This window comes from Coregonus clupeaformis, chromosome 1 (genome assembly GCF_020615455.1).
Source record: "Coregonus clupeaformis isolate EN_2021a chromosome 1, ASM2061545v1, whole genome shotgun sequence".
In the NCBI taxonomy this organism is placed as follows: domain Eukaryota; kingdom Metazoa; phylum Chordata; class Actinopteri; order Salmoniformes; family Salmonidae; genus Coregonus; species Coregonus clupeaformis.
Window position 1 is genome coordinate 3,259,083 of NC_059192.1, and position 18,307 is coordinate 3,277,389.

At 43.1% G+C, this 18,307-nt stretch overlaps 1 protein-coding gene across 6 annotated transcripts in view; it reads left to right on the top strand.

Moving 5' to 3' along the window:
* The window catches only part of vit (vitrin), an 84,736-nt gene that overhangs the window by 18,610 nt on the left and 47,819 nt on the right, over positions 1-18,307 (top strand). For all 6 annotated transcript variants that reach the window (XM_045223703.1, XM_045223743.1, XM_045223770.1 and 3 more), the window contains exons 2-7: positions 6,480-6,577; positions 7,187-7,252; positions 7,864-8,020; positions 15,396-15,529; positions 15,759-15,836; positions 16,996-17,196. In XM_045223703.1, coding sequence (XP_045079638.1) covers positions 6,541-6,577; positions 7,187-7,252; positions 7,864-8,020; positions 15,396-15,529; positions 15,759-15,836; positions 16,996-17,196 — 673 coding nt within the window. In that variant the 5' untranslated portion in view covers positions 6,480-6,540. The remainder of the gene's footprint in view (positions 1-6,479; positions 6,578-7,186; positions 7,253-7,863; positions 8,021-15,395; positions 15,530-15,758; positions 15,837-16,995; positions 17,197-18,307) is intronic.

Genomic DNA, 18,307 nt, shown 5'->3' on the forward strand with positions numbered 1-18,307 from the left:
TCAGTCTCTGAAATGCAGACTTTGCAGAATGCAGACTTTATAATACCACTTGCATTGTGGATTACAGGCATCTATAATCTAAAGAGGGACTGAAGAAACGTTTTCACGTTTAACTCTAAAGGTCAACACACTCAAAGGTATTGTTTATAGCTTTGCTCCCTTTACTGAAATGTTTTCATGCAAAGATACTCACTGTACTCAGACTTCCTCTGCACCTCCAAAGCAACTGCTCCCCTCTGTGATTTATGCTTGCCTGCTGTAAACAATGACAGTACTTGTTTATAGTAACGTTATAATGACATGTTTTCTGCTACTGATTCGCCATACAATTTAATGGCCACACGACAACCACAGTTGGTGGTATTTGTTTTCATACAGCATGGTAATTCTGAGAGACATACAAGTAGACAACCTGAAGACATACATACTTGTAGACAACCTGAAGACATAAGAAAAAAACAACAGTGCACTGCTCTATAACACACCTGGGATTGATTCCTGGTCTTTGTCTCATGTCCTACCCCGAGTCTGGCCCTGCATGGGGTCACTGGGGACATGGTCCTATCATATTTGATAATGTCCACCTGCCAACGGTAGGTCTGACTCTGTGTTGAGAGAGTGAGAGACACGGTGCCACCCTGCTAGAAGGGAGGTTCAGCTTTCCTTTGATAACAGGGTCTAATGGTCAGTTTCACTCAAAACAGTTCTACCCTACTGATATTGTACAGGGAGGGACCTGGGGACTGGAGTTCTACCCTACTGATATTGTACAGGGAGGGACCTGGGGACTGGAGTTCCACCCTACTGCTCCTGTCCCGTGTAGGGCACGAGTTGGCATCCTTATGTAGTATTTATTTATTTATTATTTAACCTTTATTTAACTAGGCAAGTCAGTTAAGAACAAATTCTTATTTAACAATGACGGCCTACCAAAAGGCCTCCTGCGGGGACGGGGGCTGGGATTAAAAATCAAATAAATACATTGGACAAAACACACAAGAGACGCCACAACACTACATAAAGAGAGACCTAAGACAACAACACAGCATGGTAGCAACACCACATGACAACAACACGGTAGCAACACAACATGGCAGCAGCACAACATGGAAGCAGCACAACATGGTAGCAACTCAACATGGAAGCAGCACAAAACATGGTACAAACATTATTGGGCACAGACAACAGCACAAAGGGCAAGAAGGTAGAGACAACAATACATCACGCGAAGCAGCCACAACTGTCAGTAAGAGTGTCCATGATTGAGTCTTTCAATGAAGAGATGGAGATAAAACTGTCCAGTTTTAGTGATTTTTTACAGCTCGTTCCAGTCGCTGGCTGCAGCGAACTGAAAAGAGGAGCGACCCGGGGACGTGTGTGCTTTGGGGACAGCAGTAGAGTAGTCTCTCTTCTCCGTCCTTCACTGAGCTCGACCATTAACGCTCTAACACCAATAACACATCTGTTCCAGAACTAGCACACCTGATTCAGCTAGTCAATTATCAACACAATAATAACACCTCTGGGAATTTAACAATATAATATGGCTGACCTGAATAAAAAACCTGGTATGGTTCTATAGTACAAAATGATCTACAAAGATTAAGGATGGTTATTTATAGAACCATTCTCTATAAAATGTCTATAAAGCCCCAAAAAGGGTTGCAACCATAGCTGAATACTTTTTGGGTGATATATAGACGGGTTGGTTATTAAGCAAAAAAAAAAACGATGGGTGCGCAACTATGGGGCAAAACAGACAGGGTTGGTTTAGACTGTTGACTACACGTAAACTATATTTCGTCTCCAATGTTTATTGAAAACAAATACATTTGCACAATGAGCACTTGTTGTCTCTCAAATACATTGTTCCAGTTGTTGGTTAGCTAGCTAGCGAACTTTAGCCATATTAGCATAGACGTGACATCAGTCAAAACACCTCAAAACAAGACACGGTGTCAATAACAAGATACAACGGAGCTGAAATGAGCCACTTACGATTCCCCACAAGGCAGCTTCTGGTCATAGCTATCTGACCATTCAGAAACATAACAACATACACTCCCTTGCCCCTTGGAATCGCACGCAGAGTTGTTTTGACGTTGTCAGCTAACCCGTCTATAGAACCGTAGGAAAGGATTCTTTATAGCACCGTACAGGTTCCATTTAGAATCTTATGAGCATGGTTCTTTATAGAACCTTCGAAAATGGTTCTATATAATTTGTCCTGCACATTTTTAAAGCATTGGCAAATTGGCAAAAACAGATGTACTCAACATAGTAAACATTCCATATGTACTCAACATAGTATATATTCCAGATGTACTCAACATAGTATATATTCCAGATGTACTCAACATAGTATATATTCCAGATGTACTCAAGATAGTATACATTCCAGATGTACTCAACATAGTATATATTCCAGATGTACTCAACATAGTATACATTCCAGATGTATTCAACATAGTAAACATTCCAGATGTATTCAACATAGTATATATTCCAGATGTACTCAACATAGTATATATTCCAGATGTATTCAACATAGTATACATTCCAGATGTACTCAACATAGTATATATTCCAGATGTACTCAACATAGTATACATTCCAGATGTATTCAACATAGTAAACATTCCAGATGTATTCAACATAGTATATATTCCAGATGTACTCAACATAGTATATATTCCAGATGTATTCAACATAGTATACATTCCAGATGTACTCAACATAGTATACATTCCAGATGTACTCAACATAGTATATATTCCAGATGTATTCAACATAGTATACATTCCAGATGTACTCAACATAGTATACATTCCAGATGTACTCAACATAGTAAACATTCCAGATGTACTCAACATAGTATATATTCCAGATGTACTCAACATAGTATACATTCCAGATGTACTCAACATAGTATACATTCCAGATGTACTCAACATAGTATATATTCCAGATGTACTCAACATAGTATACATTCCAGATGTACTCAACATAGTAAACATTCCAGATGTACTCAACATAGTATATATTCCAGATGTACTCAACATAGTATACATTCCAGATGTACTCAACATAGTAAACATTCCAGATGTACTCAACATAGTATATATTCCAGATGTACTCAACATAGTATACATTCCAGATGTACTCAACATAGTAAACATTCCAGATGTACTCAACATAGTATATATTCCAGATGTACTCAACATAGTATACATTCCAGATGTACTCAACATAGTATACATTCCAGATGTACTCAACATAGTAAACACACCATACATAAACAAGATGTGTGTACTTACAACACAACACACAAACAGGATGACAGGAGAGGAGCGCAAAGCGTTGCTAGGACTTTCTCTGTCCAGCTCCGCCATTTCCTGTCACGACTTGGTCTGTCTGGTCTCTAACAAACATCAGTCTGCTTTGTGGGGAAAATCCTTGTCATCTCTGTTACCACATGACTGTGTCAGTTATTATACTACTACAAAAACATCACAGTCCTCCTGTCTGGTATGAAGACTTGGTGTGTATCTCAAATAGCACCCTGTTCCCTATAGGCCCCTGTTAAAAGTAGTGCACTATGTGGAGAATAGGGTGCTATTTGGGACTGTCTTTGCATCTTGGAAACATAATCGTCTTCTTGTTCTTGGGGTATCTGTACTTTACTATTTCTATTTTTGACAACTTTTACTTCACTACATTAATAAAGAATATAATGTACTTTTTACTCCATGCATTTTCCCTTTCACCCAAAAGTACTCGTTACATTTTGAATGCTTAGCAGGACAGGAAAATGGTCCAATTCACACACTTATCAAGAGAACATCCTTGGTCATCTCTACTGCATCTGATCTGGCAGACTCACTAAACACAAATGCTTCGTTTGTAAATCCTCGTTTCGTTTGTACTCCTGAGTGGCGCAGTGGTCTAAGGCACTGCATCGCAGTGCTAACTGTGCCACTAGAGATCCTGGTTCGAATCCAGGCTCTGTCGCAGCCGGCCGCGACCGGGAGACTCATGGGCGGCGCACAATTGGCCCAGCGTCGTCTAGGGGAGGGAATGGCCGGCAGGGATGTAGCTCAGTTGATAGAGCATGGTGTTTGCAACGCCAGGGTTGTGGGTTCGATTCCCACAGGGGGCCAGTATAAAAAAATATATATATATTCACTAACTGTAAGTCGCTCTGGATAAGAGCGTCATGTAAATGAGGTCTGAGTGTTGGAGTGTGACCCTGGCTAGCCGTAAATTTGAAAAACAAGAAAATGGTGCCATCTGGTTTGCTTAATATAAGGAATATGAAATGATTTATACTTTTACTTTTGATACTTAAGTATATTTTAGGAATTACTTTTTTTTTTTTTATACTTAATTATATTTAAAACCAAATACTTTTAGACTTTTACTCAAGTAGAATTTTACTGGGTGACTTTTACTTTCACTTGAGTCATTTTCTATGAAGGTATCTTTACAGTTGGGTACTTTTTAACAGGTTAACAGGTCTCTGACATTGTATGTGACTTTATCTAGAGGAGAACATTCCCTTTGAAATCAGACATAGTGGGTGGAGGATATTCTTTTTGTTGTGTGTATGCAGTCACAAAGGAAAGGATGTGTGTGTCTGGGTGTTGTGATCATGACTGAACACGATGCTGCTTTTCCTATTGAACAGACAGGAGGAATACACCACACGCCACCATATGATGAATGTTGTTTCTGATTGTGCTGTATTGCCTGTCATGATGCAGTGACGTCTGAAGGCCTGATTCTGTTTAAAAGGAGACGCATGACCTCTAGACCTGTTTCTCTACATCCAGATTGTATCTGTTTCTCTATATCCAGATTGTATCTGTTTCTCTATATCCAGATTGTATCTGTTTCTCTATATCCAGATTGTATCTGTTTCTCTATATCCAGCTTGTATCTGTTTCTCTATATCCAGATTGTATCTGTTTCTCTATATCCAGATTGTATCTGTTTCTCTGTATCCAGATTGTATCTGTTTCTCTATATCCAGATTGTATCTGTTTCTCTATATCCAGATTGTATCTGTTTCTCTATATCCAGATTGTATCTGTTTCTCTATATCCAGATTGTATCTGTTTCTCTATATCCAGATTGTATCTGTTTCTCTATATCCAGATTGTATCTGTTTCTCTATATCCAGATTGTATCTGTTTCTCTATATCCAGATTGTATCTGTTTCTCTATATCCAGATTGTATCTGTTTCTCTATATCCAGATTGTATCTGTTTCTCTATATCCAGATTGTATCTGTTTCTCTATATCCAGATTGTATCTGTTTCTCTATATCCAGATTGTATCTGTTTCTCTATATCCAGATTGTATCTGTTTCTCTATATCCAGATTGTATCTGTTTCTCTATATCCAGATTGTATCTGTTTCTCTATATCCAGATTGTATCTGTTTCTCTATATCCAGATTGTATCTGTTTCTCTATATCCAGATTGTATCTGTTTCTCTATATCCAGATTGTATCTGTTTCTCTATATCCAGATTGTATCTGTTTCTCTATATCCAGATTGTATCTGTTTCTCTATATCCAGATTGTATCTGTTTCTCTATATCCAGATTGTATCTGTTTCTCTATATCCAGATTGTATCTGTTTCTCTATATCCAGATTGTATCTGTTTCTCTATATCCAGATTGTATCTGTTTCTCTATATCCAGATTGTATCTGTTTCTCTATATCCAGATTGTATCTGTTTCTCTATATCCAGATTGTATCTGTTTCTCTATATCCAGATTGTATCTGTTTCTCTATATCCAGATTGTATCTGTTTCTCTATATCCAGATTGTATCTGTTTCTCTATATCCAGATTGTATCTGTTTCTCTATATCCAGATTGTATCTGTTTCTCTATATCCAGATTGTATCTGTTTCTCTATATCCAGATTGTATCTGTTTCTCTATATCCAGATTGTATCTGTTTCTCTATATCCAGATTGTATCTGTTTCTCTATATCCAGATTGTATCTGTTTCTCTATATCCAGATTGTATCTGTTTCTCTATATCCAGATTGTATCTGTTTCTCTATATCTAGATTGTATCTGTTTATCTATATCCAGATTGTATCTGTTTCTCTATATCCAGATTGTATCTGTTTCTCTATATCCAGATTGTATCTGTTTCTCTATATCCAGATTGTATCTGTTTCTTCTATAACTCTCTCTCTCTCTCTCCCTCTCTCTCTCTCTGGTGTATGTGACAATAAAAACATTGTATTTTTTCTCTCCATTCTCTCTCTCTGTCTCTGTCTCTGTCACTGTCTCTCTCTGTCTCTCTGTCTCTCTTTCTCTCACATTTCACTGCACCTATCTGGTGTATGTGACAATAAAAACATTGTATTCATTCTCTCTCTCTCTCTCTCTCTCTCTCTCTCTCTCTCTCTCTCTCTCTCTCTCTCTCTCTCTCTCTCTCTCTCTCTCTCTCTCTCTCAGGGGGAGTGAGTTACGAGGACATCAGACAGACTAGACCAGCAGGCTTCCACCTCCCACCACCATGATGCTCAGAGCACCACTCACTGCTGTCTGGCTCGGTAGGGGTTAACACAAACACACACGCACACACACGCACAAACCACAACGAACATGTTTCCAAAATACCATTGGTGTTAAAAGTCCATCATCATCATCTGTGGTTGTTGTGGTTACTGTATTTGTAGAACACATGTTGATTATGATTATGTGGTAACTGTATTCTTTTAACTTGGACCCATTTGGATGTATATAATCCTTTCACACCATATTGTACCTCTGTGATTAAATATGATTGACTATGAGCAAAAGTGAATTGAATCGTTTCCACACCCACCTTGCGTCTTGTGAGTGATGGTCATGTGAGGTGAAATGTGTATATTCTGGGATGTGAGTGCTCAGTCTGTTTGTCCTGACGAAGATCCGTTTCAGATCGAAAAGTTGTCCATAAAGCGGTGAATTGGGAGCATAAACAGTCCTTCCTGTTCTTTCCTGTATTCCTGTCACATCATAGAGGATTCGAGGAACGCCCCATGTTCTCTCAAACTGTAAACAGCTGTTACAGGATTACATGTTACTGTGTGGAGCTAGCTGTTTGTGGTTGTCCATTGTGAAGTATGTGGGTTTCAGTAAAGCTATATAAATACTGTGCATTACTTCCTGTCCTCTAGCCCTTCTACTGAGCTGCAGTAGTGAGGCCAAACCAAATGGACCCAAGAACAAGAAGCCAAAACAAGGTAATGGTGGTTTACAACCTTTTCACACTATCGTTTTGGACTAAACTGGATCAGATGTGTGTCCTTTCCAGTACAATTACAGCTTGGTTTGGTTCAGTAGAGGATCAGTAAACCATTTCCTGACTCCTGACCCCTGACCTCTCCCCTCCTCTATACTGATTCTCCCTGCCATGTCCTGACCCCTCCCCTCCCCTCCTCTATACTGATTCTCCCTACCATGTCCTGACCCCTCCCTCCCCTCCTCTATACTGATTATCCCTACCATGTCCTGACCCCTCCCCTCCTCTATACTGATTCTCCCTACCATGTCCTGACCCCTCCCCTCCTCTATACTGATTCTCCCTACCATGTCCTGACCCCTCCCCTCCTCTATACTGATTCTCCCTACCATGTCCTGACCCCTCCCCTCCCCTCCTCTATACTGATTCTCCCTACCATGTCCTGACCCCTCCCCTCCCCTCCTCTATACTGATTATCCCTACCATGTCCTGACCCCCCTCCCTCCCCCTCCCTCCTCTATACTGATTCTCCCTACCATGTCCTGACCCCTCCCCTCCCCTATACTGATTCTCCCTGCCATGTCCTGACCCCTCCCCTCCCCTCCTCTCCAGTGGTTCCAGCCATAGAGTGTGACGTCCGGGCGGGGAAGATCAACCTCCCAGAATTCATAGCTAAATGCCCGACTGACTGTAAACAGACGAAAAGTCAGGTTTATGGTACAGGAGTCTTCGCTTCAATCTCCAGCATATGTAATGCTGCCATACACAGGTCAGTACAGGTTCACTACTACACCATACACAGGTCAGTACAGGTTCACTACTACACCATACACAGGTCAGTACAGGTTCACTACTACACCATACACAGGTCAGTACAGGTTCACTACTACACCATACACAGGTCAGTACAGGTTCACTGCTACACCATGTACAGGTCAGTACAGGTTCACTGCTACACCATACACAGGTCAGTACAGGTTCACTACTACACCATACACAGGTCAGTACAGGTTCACTACTACACCATACACAGGTCAGTACAGGTTCACTACTACACCATACACAGGTCAGTACAGGTTCAATACTACACCATACACAGGTTAGTACAGGTTCACTACTACACCATACACAGGTTCACTACTACACCATACACAGGTCAGTACAGGTTCACTACTACACCATACACAGGTCAGTACAGGTTCACTACTACACCATACACAGGTCAGTACAGGTTCAATACTACACCATACACAGGTCAGTACAGGTTCACTACTACACCATACACAGGTCAGTACAGGTTCACTACTACACCATACACAGGTCAGTACAGGTTCACTACTACACCATACACAGGTCAGTACAGGTTCACTACTACACCATACACAGGTCAGTACAGGTTCACTACTACACCATACACAGGTCAGTACAGGTTCACTACTACACCATACACAGGTCAGTACAGGTTCACTACTACACCATACACAGGTCAGTACAGGTTCACTACTACACCATACACAGGTTCACTACTACACCATACACAGGTCAGTACAGGTTCACTACTACACCATACACAGGTCAGTACAGGTTCAATACTACACCATACACAGGTTAGTACAGGTTCACTACTACACCATACACAGGTCAGTACAGGTTCACTACTACACCATACAAAGGTCAGTACAGGTTCACTGCTACACCATACACAGGTCAGTACAGGTTCACTACTACACCATACACAGGTCAGTACAGGTTCACTACTACACCATACACAGGTCAGTACAGGTTCACTACTACACCATACACAGGTCAGTACAGGTTCACTACTACACCATACACAGGTCAGCACAGGTTCACTACTACACCATACACAGGTTCACTACTACACCATACACAGGTTCACTACTACACCATACACAGGTCAGTACAGGTTCACTACTACACCATACACAGGTCAGTACAGGTTCACTACTACACCATACACAGGTCAGTACAGGTTCACTACTACACCATACACAGGTCAGTACAGGTTCACTACTACACCATACACAGGTCAGTACAGGTTCACTACTACACCATACACAGGTCAGTACAGGTTCACTACTACACCATACACAGGTCAGTACAGGTTCACTACTACACCATACACAGGTCAGTACAGGTTCACTACTACACCATACACAGGTCAGTACAGGTTCACTACTACACCATACACAGGTCAGTACAGGTTCAATACTACACCATACACAGGTTAGTACAGGTTCACTACTACACCATACACAGGTCAGTACAGGTTCACTACTACACCATACACAGGTCAGTACAGGTTCACTGCTTCACCATACACAGGTCAGTACAGGTTCACTACTACACCATACACAGGTCAGTACAGGTTCACTACTACACCATACACAGGTCAGTACAGGTTCACTACTACACCATACACAGGTCAGTACAGGTTCACTACTACACCATACACAGGTCAGTACAGGTTCACTACTACACCATACACAGGTTCACTACTACACCATACACAGGTTCACTACTACACCATACACAGGTCAGTACAAGTTCACTACTACACCATACACAGGTCAGTACAGGTTCACTACTACACCATACACAGGTCAGTACAGGTTCACTACTACACCATACACAGGTCAGTACAGGTTCACTACTACACCATACACAGGTCAGTACAGGTTCACTACTACACCATACACAGGTCAGTACAGGTTCACTACTACACCATACACAGGTCAGTACAGGTTCACTACTACACCATACACAGGTCAGTACAGGTTCACTACTACACCATACACAGGTTCACTACTACACCATACACAGGTTAGTACAGGTTCACTACTACACCATAACAGGTCAGTACAGGTTCACTACTACACCATACACAGGTTCACTACTACACCATACACAGGTCAGTACAGGTTCACTACTACACCATACACAGGTCAGTACAGGTTCACTACTACACCATACACAGGTCAGTACAGGTTCACTACTACACCATACACAGGTCAGTACAGGTTCACTACTACACCATACACAGGTCAGTACAGGTTCACTACTACACCATATACAGGTCAGTACAGGTTCACTACAACACCATACACAGGTCAGTACAGGTTCACTACTACACCATACACAAGTCAGTACAGGTTCACTACTACACCATATACAGGTTCACTACTACACCATACACAGGTTAGTACAGGTTCACTACTACACCATACACAGGTCAGTATAGGTTCACTACTACACCATACACAGGTCAGTACAGGTTCACTACTACACCATACACAGGTCAGTACAGGTTCACTACTACACCATACACAGGTCAGTACAGGTTCACTACTACACCATACACAAGTCAGTACAGGTTCACTACTACACCATATACAGGTTCACTACTACACCATACACAGGTTAGTACAGGTTCACTACTACACCATACACAGGTCAGTATAGGTTCACTACTACACCATACACAGGTCAGTACAGGTTCACTACTACACCATACACAGGTTCACTACTACACCATACACAGGTCAGTACAGGTTCACTACTACACCATACACAGGTCAGTATAGGTTCACTACTACACCATACACAGGTCAGTACAGGTTCACTACTACACCATACACAGGTCAGTACAGGTTCACTACTACACCATACACAGGTCAGTACAGGTTCACTACTACACCATACACAGGTCAGTACAGGTTCACTACTACACCATACACAGGTCAGTACAGGTTCACTTACAACACCATACACAGGTCAGTACAGGTTCACTACTACACCATACACAGGTCAGTACAGGTTCACTACTACACCATACACAGGTTCACTACTACACCAAACACAGGTTAGTCAGGTTCACTACTACACCATACACAGGTCAGTACAGGTTCACTACTACACCATACACAGGTCAGTACAGGTTCACTACTACACCCTACACAGGTTCACTACTACACCAAACACAGGTCAGTACAGGCTCACTACTACACCATACACAGGTCAGTACAGGTTCACTACTACACCATACACAGGTCAGTACAGGTTCACTACTACACCATACACAGGTCAGTACAGGTTCACTACTACACCATACACAGGTTCACTACTACACCAAACACAGGTCAGTACAGGTTCACTACTACACCATACACAGGTCAGTACAGGTTCACTACTACACCATACACAGGTCAGTACAGGTTCACTACTACACCATACACAGGTCAGTACAGGTTCACTACTACACCATACACAGGTCAGTACAGGTTCACTACTACACCATACACAGGTTCACTACTACACCATACACAGGTCAGTACAGGTTCACTACTACACCATACACAGGTCAGTACAGGTTCACTACTACACCATACACAGGTTAGTACAGGTTCACTACTACACCATACACAGGTCAGTACAGGTTCACTACTACACCATACACAGGTTCACTACTACACCATACACAGGTCAGTACAGGTTCACTACTACACCATACACAGGTTAGTACAGGTTCACTACTACACCATACACAGGTCAGTACAGGTTCACTACAACACCATGCACAGGTCAGTATAGGTTCACTACTACACCATACACAGGTCAGTACAGGTTCACTACTACACCATACACAGGTCAGTACAGGTTCACTACTACACCATACACAGGTCAGTACAGGTTCACTACTACACCATACACAGGTCAGTACAGGTTCACTACAACACCATACACAGGTCAGTATAGGTTCACTACTACACCATACACAGGTCAGTACAGGTTCACTACTACACCATACACAGGTCAGTACAGGTTCACTACTACACCATACACAGGTCAGTACAGGTTCACTACTACACCATACACAGGTCAGTACAGGTTCACTACTACACCATACACAGGTCAGTACAGGTTCACTACTACACCATACACAGGTCAGTACAGGTTCACTACTACACCATACACAGGTCAGTACAGGTTCACTACTACACCATACACAGGTCAGTACAGGTTCACTACTTCACCATACACAGGTCAGTACGGTTTCACTAAAACATTCATACAGAGAGTACATAACATGTTAAGTACTGTAATATTATTGCACTAGACTTCATCCAATTTAAGTTTGTTGGGCGTTTTTAGAAGCCATGGTTTATAGGAAATATACAGTACCTGTCAAACGTTTGGACACACCTACTCATCCAAGGGTTTGTCTTTATTTTTATTATTTTCTACATTGTAGTAACACATATAGAATCATTTAGTAACCAAAAAAGTGTTAAACACTCCATCACTCTCCTTCTTGGTCAAATAGCCATTACACAGCCCGAAGGTGTGTTTTGGGTAATTGTCCTGTTGAAAAACAAATGATAGCCCACTAAGTGCAAACCAGATGGGATGGCGTATCGTTGCAGAATGCTGTGGTAGCTATGCCATGCACCATCACACCTCCTCCTCCATGCTTCACGGTGGGAACCACACATGCAGAGATCATCCGTTCACCTACTCTGGGTCTCACAAAGACACGGCGGTTGGAACCAAAAATCTCACATTTGGACTCATCAGACCAAAGGACAGATTTCCACCAGTCTAATGTCCATTGCTCATGTTTCTTGGCCAAAGCAAGTCTCTTCTTCTTCTTGGTGTCCTTTAGTAGTGGTTTCTTTGCAGAAATTCGACCATGAAGGCCTGATTCATGCTGTCTCCTCTGAACAGTTGATGTTGAGATGTGTCTGTTACTTGAACTCTGTGAAGCATTTATTTGGGCTGCAATCTGAGGTGCAGTTAACTCTAATGAACTTATCCTGTGCAGCAGAGGTAACTCTGGGTCTTCCTTTCCTGTGGCAGTCCTCATGAGATCCAGTTTCATCATTGCGCTTGATGGTTTTTGCGACTGCACTTGAAGAAACTTTAAAAGTTCTTGAAATTTTCCGGATTGACTGACCTTCATGTCTTAAAGTGGTCCTCTGTAGCTCAATTGGTAGAGCATGGCGCTTGTAACGCCAGGGTAGTGGGTTCGATCCCTGGGACCATCCATACATAAAAATGTATGCACGCATGACTGTAAGTCGCTTTGGATAAATGTAAATGGTATATTATTTATTATTTATTAAAGTAATGATGGACTGTCGTTTCTCTTTGCTTATTTGAGCTGTTCTTGCCATAATATGGACTTGGTCTTTTACCAAATAGGGCTATATTCTGTATACCACCCTTACCTTGTCACAACACAACTGACAGGCTCAAATGCATTAACTATTAACAAGGCACACCTGTTAATTGAAATGCATTCCAGGTGACTACCTCATGAAGCTGGTTGAGAGAATGCCAAGAGTGTGCAAAGCTGTCATCAAGGCAAAGGGAGGCTACTTTAGATTTGAAGAACTTGCTCCACTACTTGCTATTTGAAGAAAACTTTTTCTACTTTGAAGAATCTCAAATAAACTCAGCAAAAAAAGAAAGGTCCCATTTTTCAGGACTCTGTCTTTCAAAGATAAGTCGTAAAAATCAAAATAACTTCACAGATCTTCATTGTAAAGGGTTTAAGCACTGTTTCCCATGCTTGATCAATGAACCATAAACAATGAATGAACATGCACCTGTGGAACGATCGTTAAGACACTAACAGCTTACAGACGGTATGCAATTAAGGTCACAGTTATGAAAACTTAGGACACTAAAGAGGCCTTTCTACTGACTCTGAAAAACACAAAAATAAATATGCCCAGGGTCCCTGCTCATCTGCGTGAACGTACCTTAGGCATGCTGCAAGGAGGCATGAGGACTGCAGATGTGGCCAGGGCAATACATTGCAATGTCCGTACTGTGAGACGCCTAAGACAGCGCAACAGGGAGACAGGACGGACAGCTGTTCGTCCTCGCAGTGGCAGACCACGTGTAACAACACCTGCACAGGATCGGTACATCCGAACATCACACCTTCGGGACAGGTACAGGATGGCAACAACAACTGCCCGAGTTACACCAGGAACGCACAATCCCTCCATCAGTGCTCAGACTGTCCGCAATAGGCTGAGAGAGGCTGGACTGAGGGCTTGCAGGCCTGTTGTAAGGCAGGTCCTCACCAGACATCACCGGCAACAACGTCGCCTATGGGCACAAACCCACCGTCGCTGGACCAGACAGGACTGGCAAAAAGTGCTCTTCACTGACTAATCGCGGTTTTGTCTCACCAGGGGTGATGGTCGGATTTGCGTTTATCGTCGAAGGAATGAGCGTTACACCGAGGCCTGTACTCTGGAGCGGGATCAATTTGGAGGTGGAGGGTCCGTCATGGTCTGGGGCGGTGTGTCACAGCATCATCGGACTGAGCTTGTTGTCATTGCAGGCAATCTCAACGCTGTGCGTTACAGGGAAGACATCCTCCTCCCTCATGTGGTACCCTTCCTGCAGGCTCATCCTGACATGACCCTCCAGCATGACAATGCCACCAGCCATACTGCTCGTTCTGTGCGTGATTTCCTGCAAGACAGGAATGTCAGTGTTCTGCCATGGCCAGTGAAGAGCCCGGATCTCAATCCCATTGAGCACGTCTGGGACCTGTTGGATCGGAGGGTGAGGGCTAGGGCCATTCCCCCCAGAAATGTTCGGGAACTTGCAGGTGCCTTGGTGGAAGAGTGGGGTAACATCTCACAGCAAGAACTGGCAAATCTGGTGCAGTCCATGAGGAGGAGATGCACTGCAGTACTTAATGCAGCTGGTGGCCACACCAGATACTGACTGTTACTTTTGATTTTGACCCCCCCTTTGTTCAGGGACACATTATTCCATTTCTGTTAGTCACATGTCTGTGGAACTTGTTTAGTTTATGTCTCAGTTGTTGAATCTTGTTATGTTCATACAAATATTTACACATGTTAAGTTTGCTGAAAATAAACGCAGTTGACAGTGAGAGGACGTTTATTTTTTTTGCTGAGTTTATAAAATATATTTTGATTTGTTTAACACTTGTGTTATTTCATAGTTTTGATGTCTTCACTACTATTCTACAATGTAGAAAATAGTAAAAAATAAAGAAAAACCCTTGAATTAGTAGGTGTGTCCACAACTTTTGACTGGTGCTGTATGTCTGACGGTATTTCTGTCGTCTACAGTGGCGTCATCACTAACTCAGGAGGTAAGGTGATTGTTAGGAAGATGGCTGGACAGAACATCTACAGAGGCTCCAACTCCCACGGGATCCGGTCTCTGTCTCTGCCCAAGTGGAGAGAGTCCTTTGTTGTCTCAGGTAATCTATCTATAATCAATCAATCAATCAACCAAACAATCAATCAATCAATCAATCTTAGCCTGGCTAACAAGCCAGACTCTGTAGCCTTCCTTAACGTGCTATTGTACCACATGGTTTGGCAGGCCAGGCTACTGATTCCTTCTGATACCACAGTAGAGACTTCATCAGTCACTGTACAACCACCAACCTTTGCCTGATCACTTTCTAAATTGTTGTTGTGTCTTAGTTGGTAAGCCAAAAAAAGGCGTGATCTACCCCTCTACCCTGGACTACATTCCCTCCAGACCTACCTACAGCAAAACAGGTGAGATTGAGTTATATAAGTAAGCGATGCACATAAAAATGACCGGCATGGTTATGAAATATTTGATGTGTAGTAGTTTGTCAATTGAAGTTAAACAAAATAGCAGGCCTCGATGACAGGTGACATGCAGGGTAGTTAAAGAAAGAGGAACAGCATGACGTGATGACATGCAAGTTACGGATGATGTGATTGGTTTGTAGTCAGACTGAGCAGCAGTGTTTTTAAAAGATGTATTACAACACTGGAGTTGCTGTAGTCCAGGATTACACCGCCTGGTATAGAGGTCCTGGATGGCAGGACCCAACCCTGTTCCTGTTATTAGAATATGACTAATGATTCTGTATTAATATCAGTGATGTAGTGGTAAACTAATAGTGGGTAATGGGACAACTATAAACTCCAGTCGGTGATCGAGATAAGACAAACAACCACCAATATAAACACCAATATAAACTGTATTGTTTGCATGTTGATTGTATTTTAATATAGGCCTATAGGGAAGATAGGTCCTGTGGAGGTTTTCATATTGAAGCATCTAACTCAGGGTTGCCCAACCCTGTTCCTGGAGAGCCACCCTCCTGTAGGTTTTCGCTCCAACCCCAGGTGTTACTAACCTGCCCAGGGTTGGGCAGTCCTGCTGCAGTCTCTTCCAACCCATTAATCCCTCTTTCACCTCATCTCTCCCCTCCTCGTCCCTCCGCTCCTCTCCTTATCTCTCGCTCCCCTCCCCTCCCCTCCTCTCCTCTCTTCCTCCCTCTCTCCCCCTCTCCCGTACCCTCCCCTCCCCTCCTCTCCTCTCTTCCTCCCTCTCTCCCCTCTCCCGTACCCTCCCTCCTCTCCTCTCCTCCTCCCTCTCTCCCCCTCTCCCATACCCTCCCCTCCTCTCCTCTCCTCCTCCCTCTCTCCCCTCTCCCTTCCCCTCCTCTCCTCCCCCCTCTCCTCCTCTCTTCCTCTCCTCCTCTCCCTCCCCTCCTCTCTCCTCCTCTCCTCTCTCCATCTCTCCCCTCCTCTCCTCCTCCCTCTCTCCCCCTCTCCCTTCCCCTCCTCTCCTCCCCCTCTCCTCCTCTCCACCTCTCCCCTCCCCTCCTCTCTCCTCCTCTCCTCATCTCTCCCCTCCTCTCCTCCTCCCTCTCTCCTCTTCTCTCCTCCTCTCCTTCAGGTCAGAAGGAGACCAAAGCTCCTGTGGCCACTACTGTAATGCCGGCTACAACACCAGAACCCACCAGGACGACCACACCAGAGCCCACTACGGCCAGCACCACCACACCTCCACCCACTACAACCACAACCACAACCCTCCCACCCACCACTACTACCACAGCCAAGCCGCGCGCTGCTGTCCACAAGGTCAGGGACGCAGGTGAGTCACGCAAAGCATGATTGGCTAATGTAAGAACTGATCCAGTAATACTAATCCTGATTGGCTAATGTAAGAACTGATCCAGTAACACACACACGCGCGCTCAGAAACACAAATATTGTGTTTTCAGGTTTATAACCATGACATACATGTGATTTAATAGACCTTTCTTCTGGATTAAATGTATGGCTGCTCCATGTATGTTATGCGTATAGAGGATTTAGTATTTACTGAGATGCAGAGTAGTATGACAGACTGCATCCTTCTCTGCATCCCCTGATTGGCTATTGTAAGAACTGATCCAGTAATACTAATCCTGATTGGCTAATGTAAGAACTGATCCAGTAATACCAATCCTGATTGGCTAATGTAAGAACTGATCCAGTAATACTAATCCTGATTGGCTAATGTAATACCAATTCAACAGTAGATCCACTTTAAGGACAGCTAACACAGTGGAGAATAACTGACCTTGACCATCACGATCATGGATCATGTGCTGATTTGTACATTGTGTGATGAAGTATTGAAACCACATCAGATCAACGACTGAGAGCTCTGTCTCCCCATGATTCAATGTTTAATATTTAATCTCATCACTCAAGTCAAATGAACACACAGTCAGATAATGATGATCAGGTATTGATGATCAGATAATGATGATCAGGTATTGATGATCAGATAATGATGATCAGATATTGATAAGAGTCACCTGGCTACTTGTACTGCACATCACATGAGACAGGTATGTGGGGGATCTCCCTCCCTCCCCCCTTTCTCTCTCTCTCTCTCTCTCTCTCTCTCTCTCTCTCTCTCTCTCTCTCTCTCTCTCTCTCTCTCTCTCTCTCTCTCTACCTCCCTTCCTTCCTCCATGCTCCCCCCTCCCTCCCTCCCTCCCTCCCACCCTCCTTTCATCTCTCTCTCTCTCTCTCTCTCTCTCTCTCTCTCTCTCTCTCTCTCTCTCTCTCTCTCTCTCTCTCTCTCTCTCTCTCTCTCTCTCTCTCTCTCTCTCTCTCTCTCTCTCTCTCTCTCTCTCTCTCTCTCTCTCTCTCTCTCTCTCTCTCTCTCTCTCTCTCTCTCTCTCTCTCTCTCTCCCTGGGTTGACCATCTC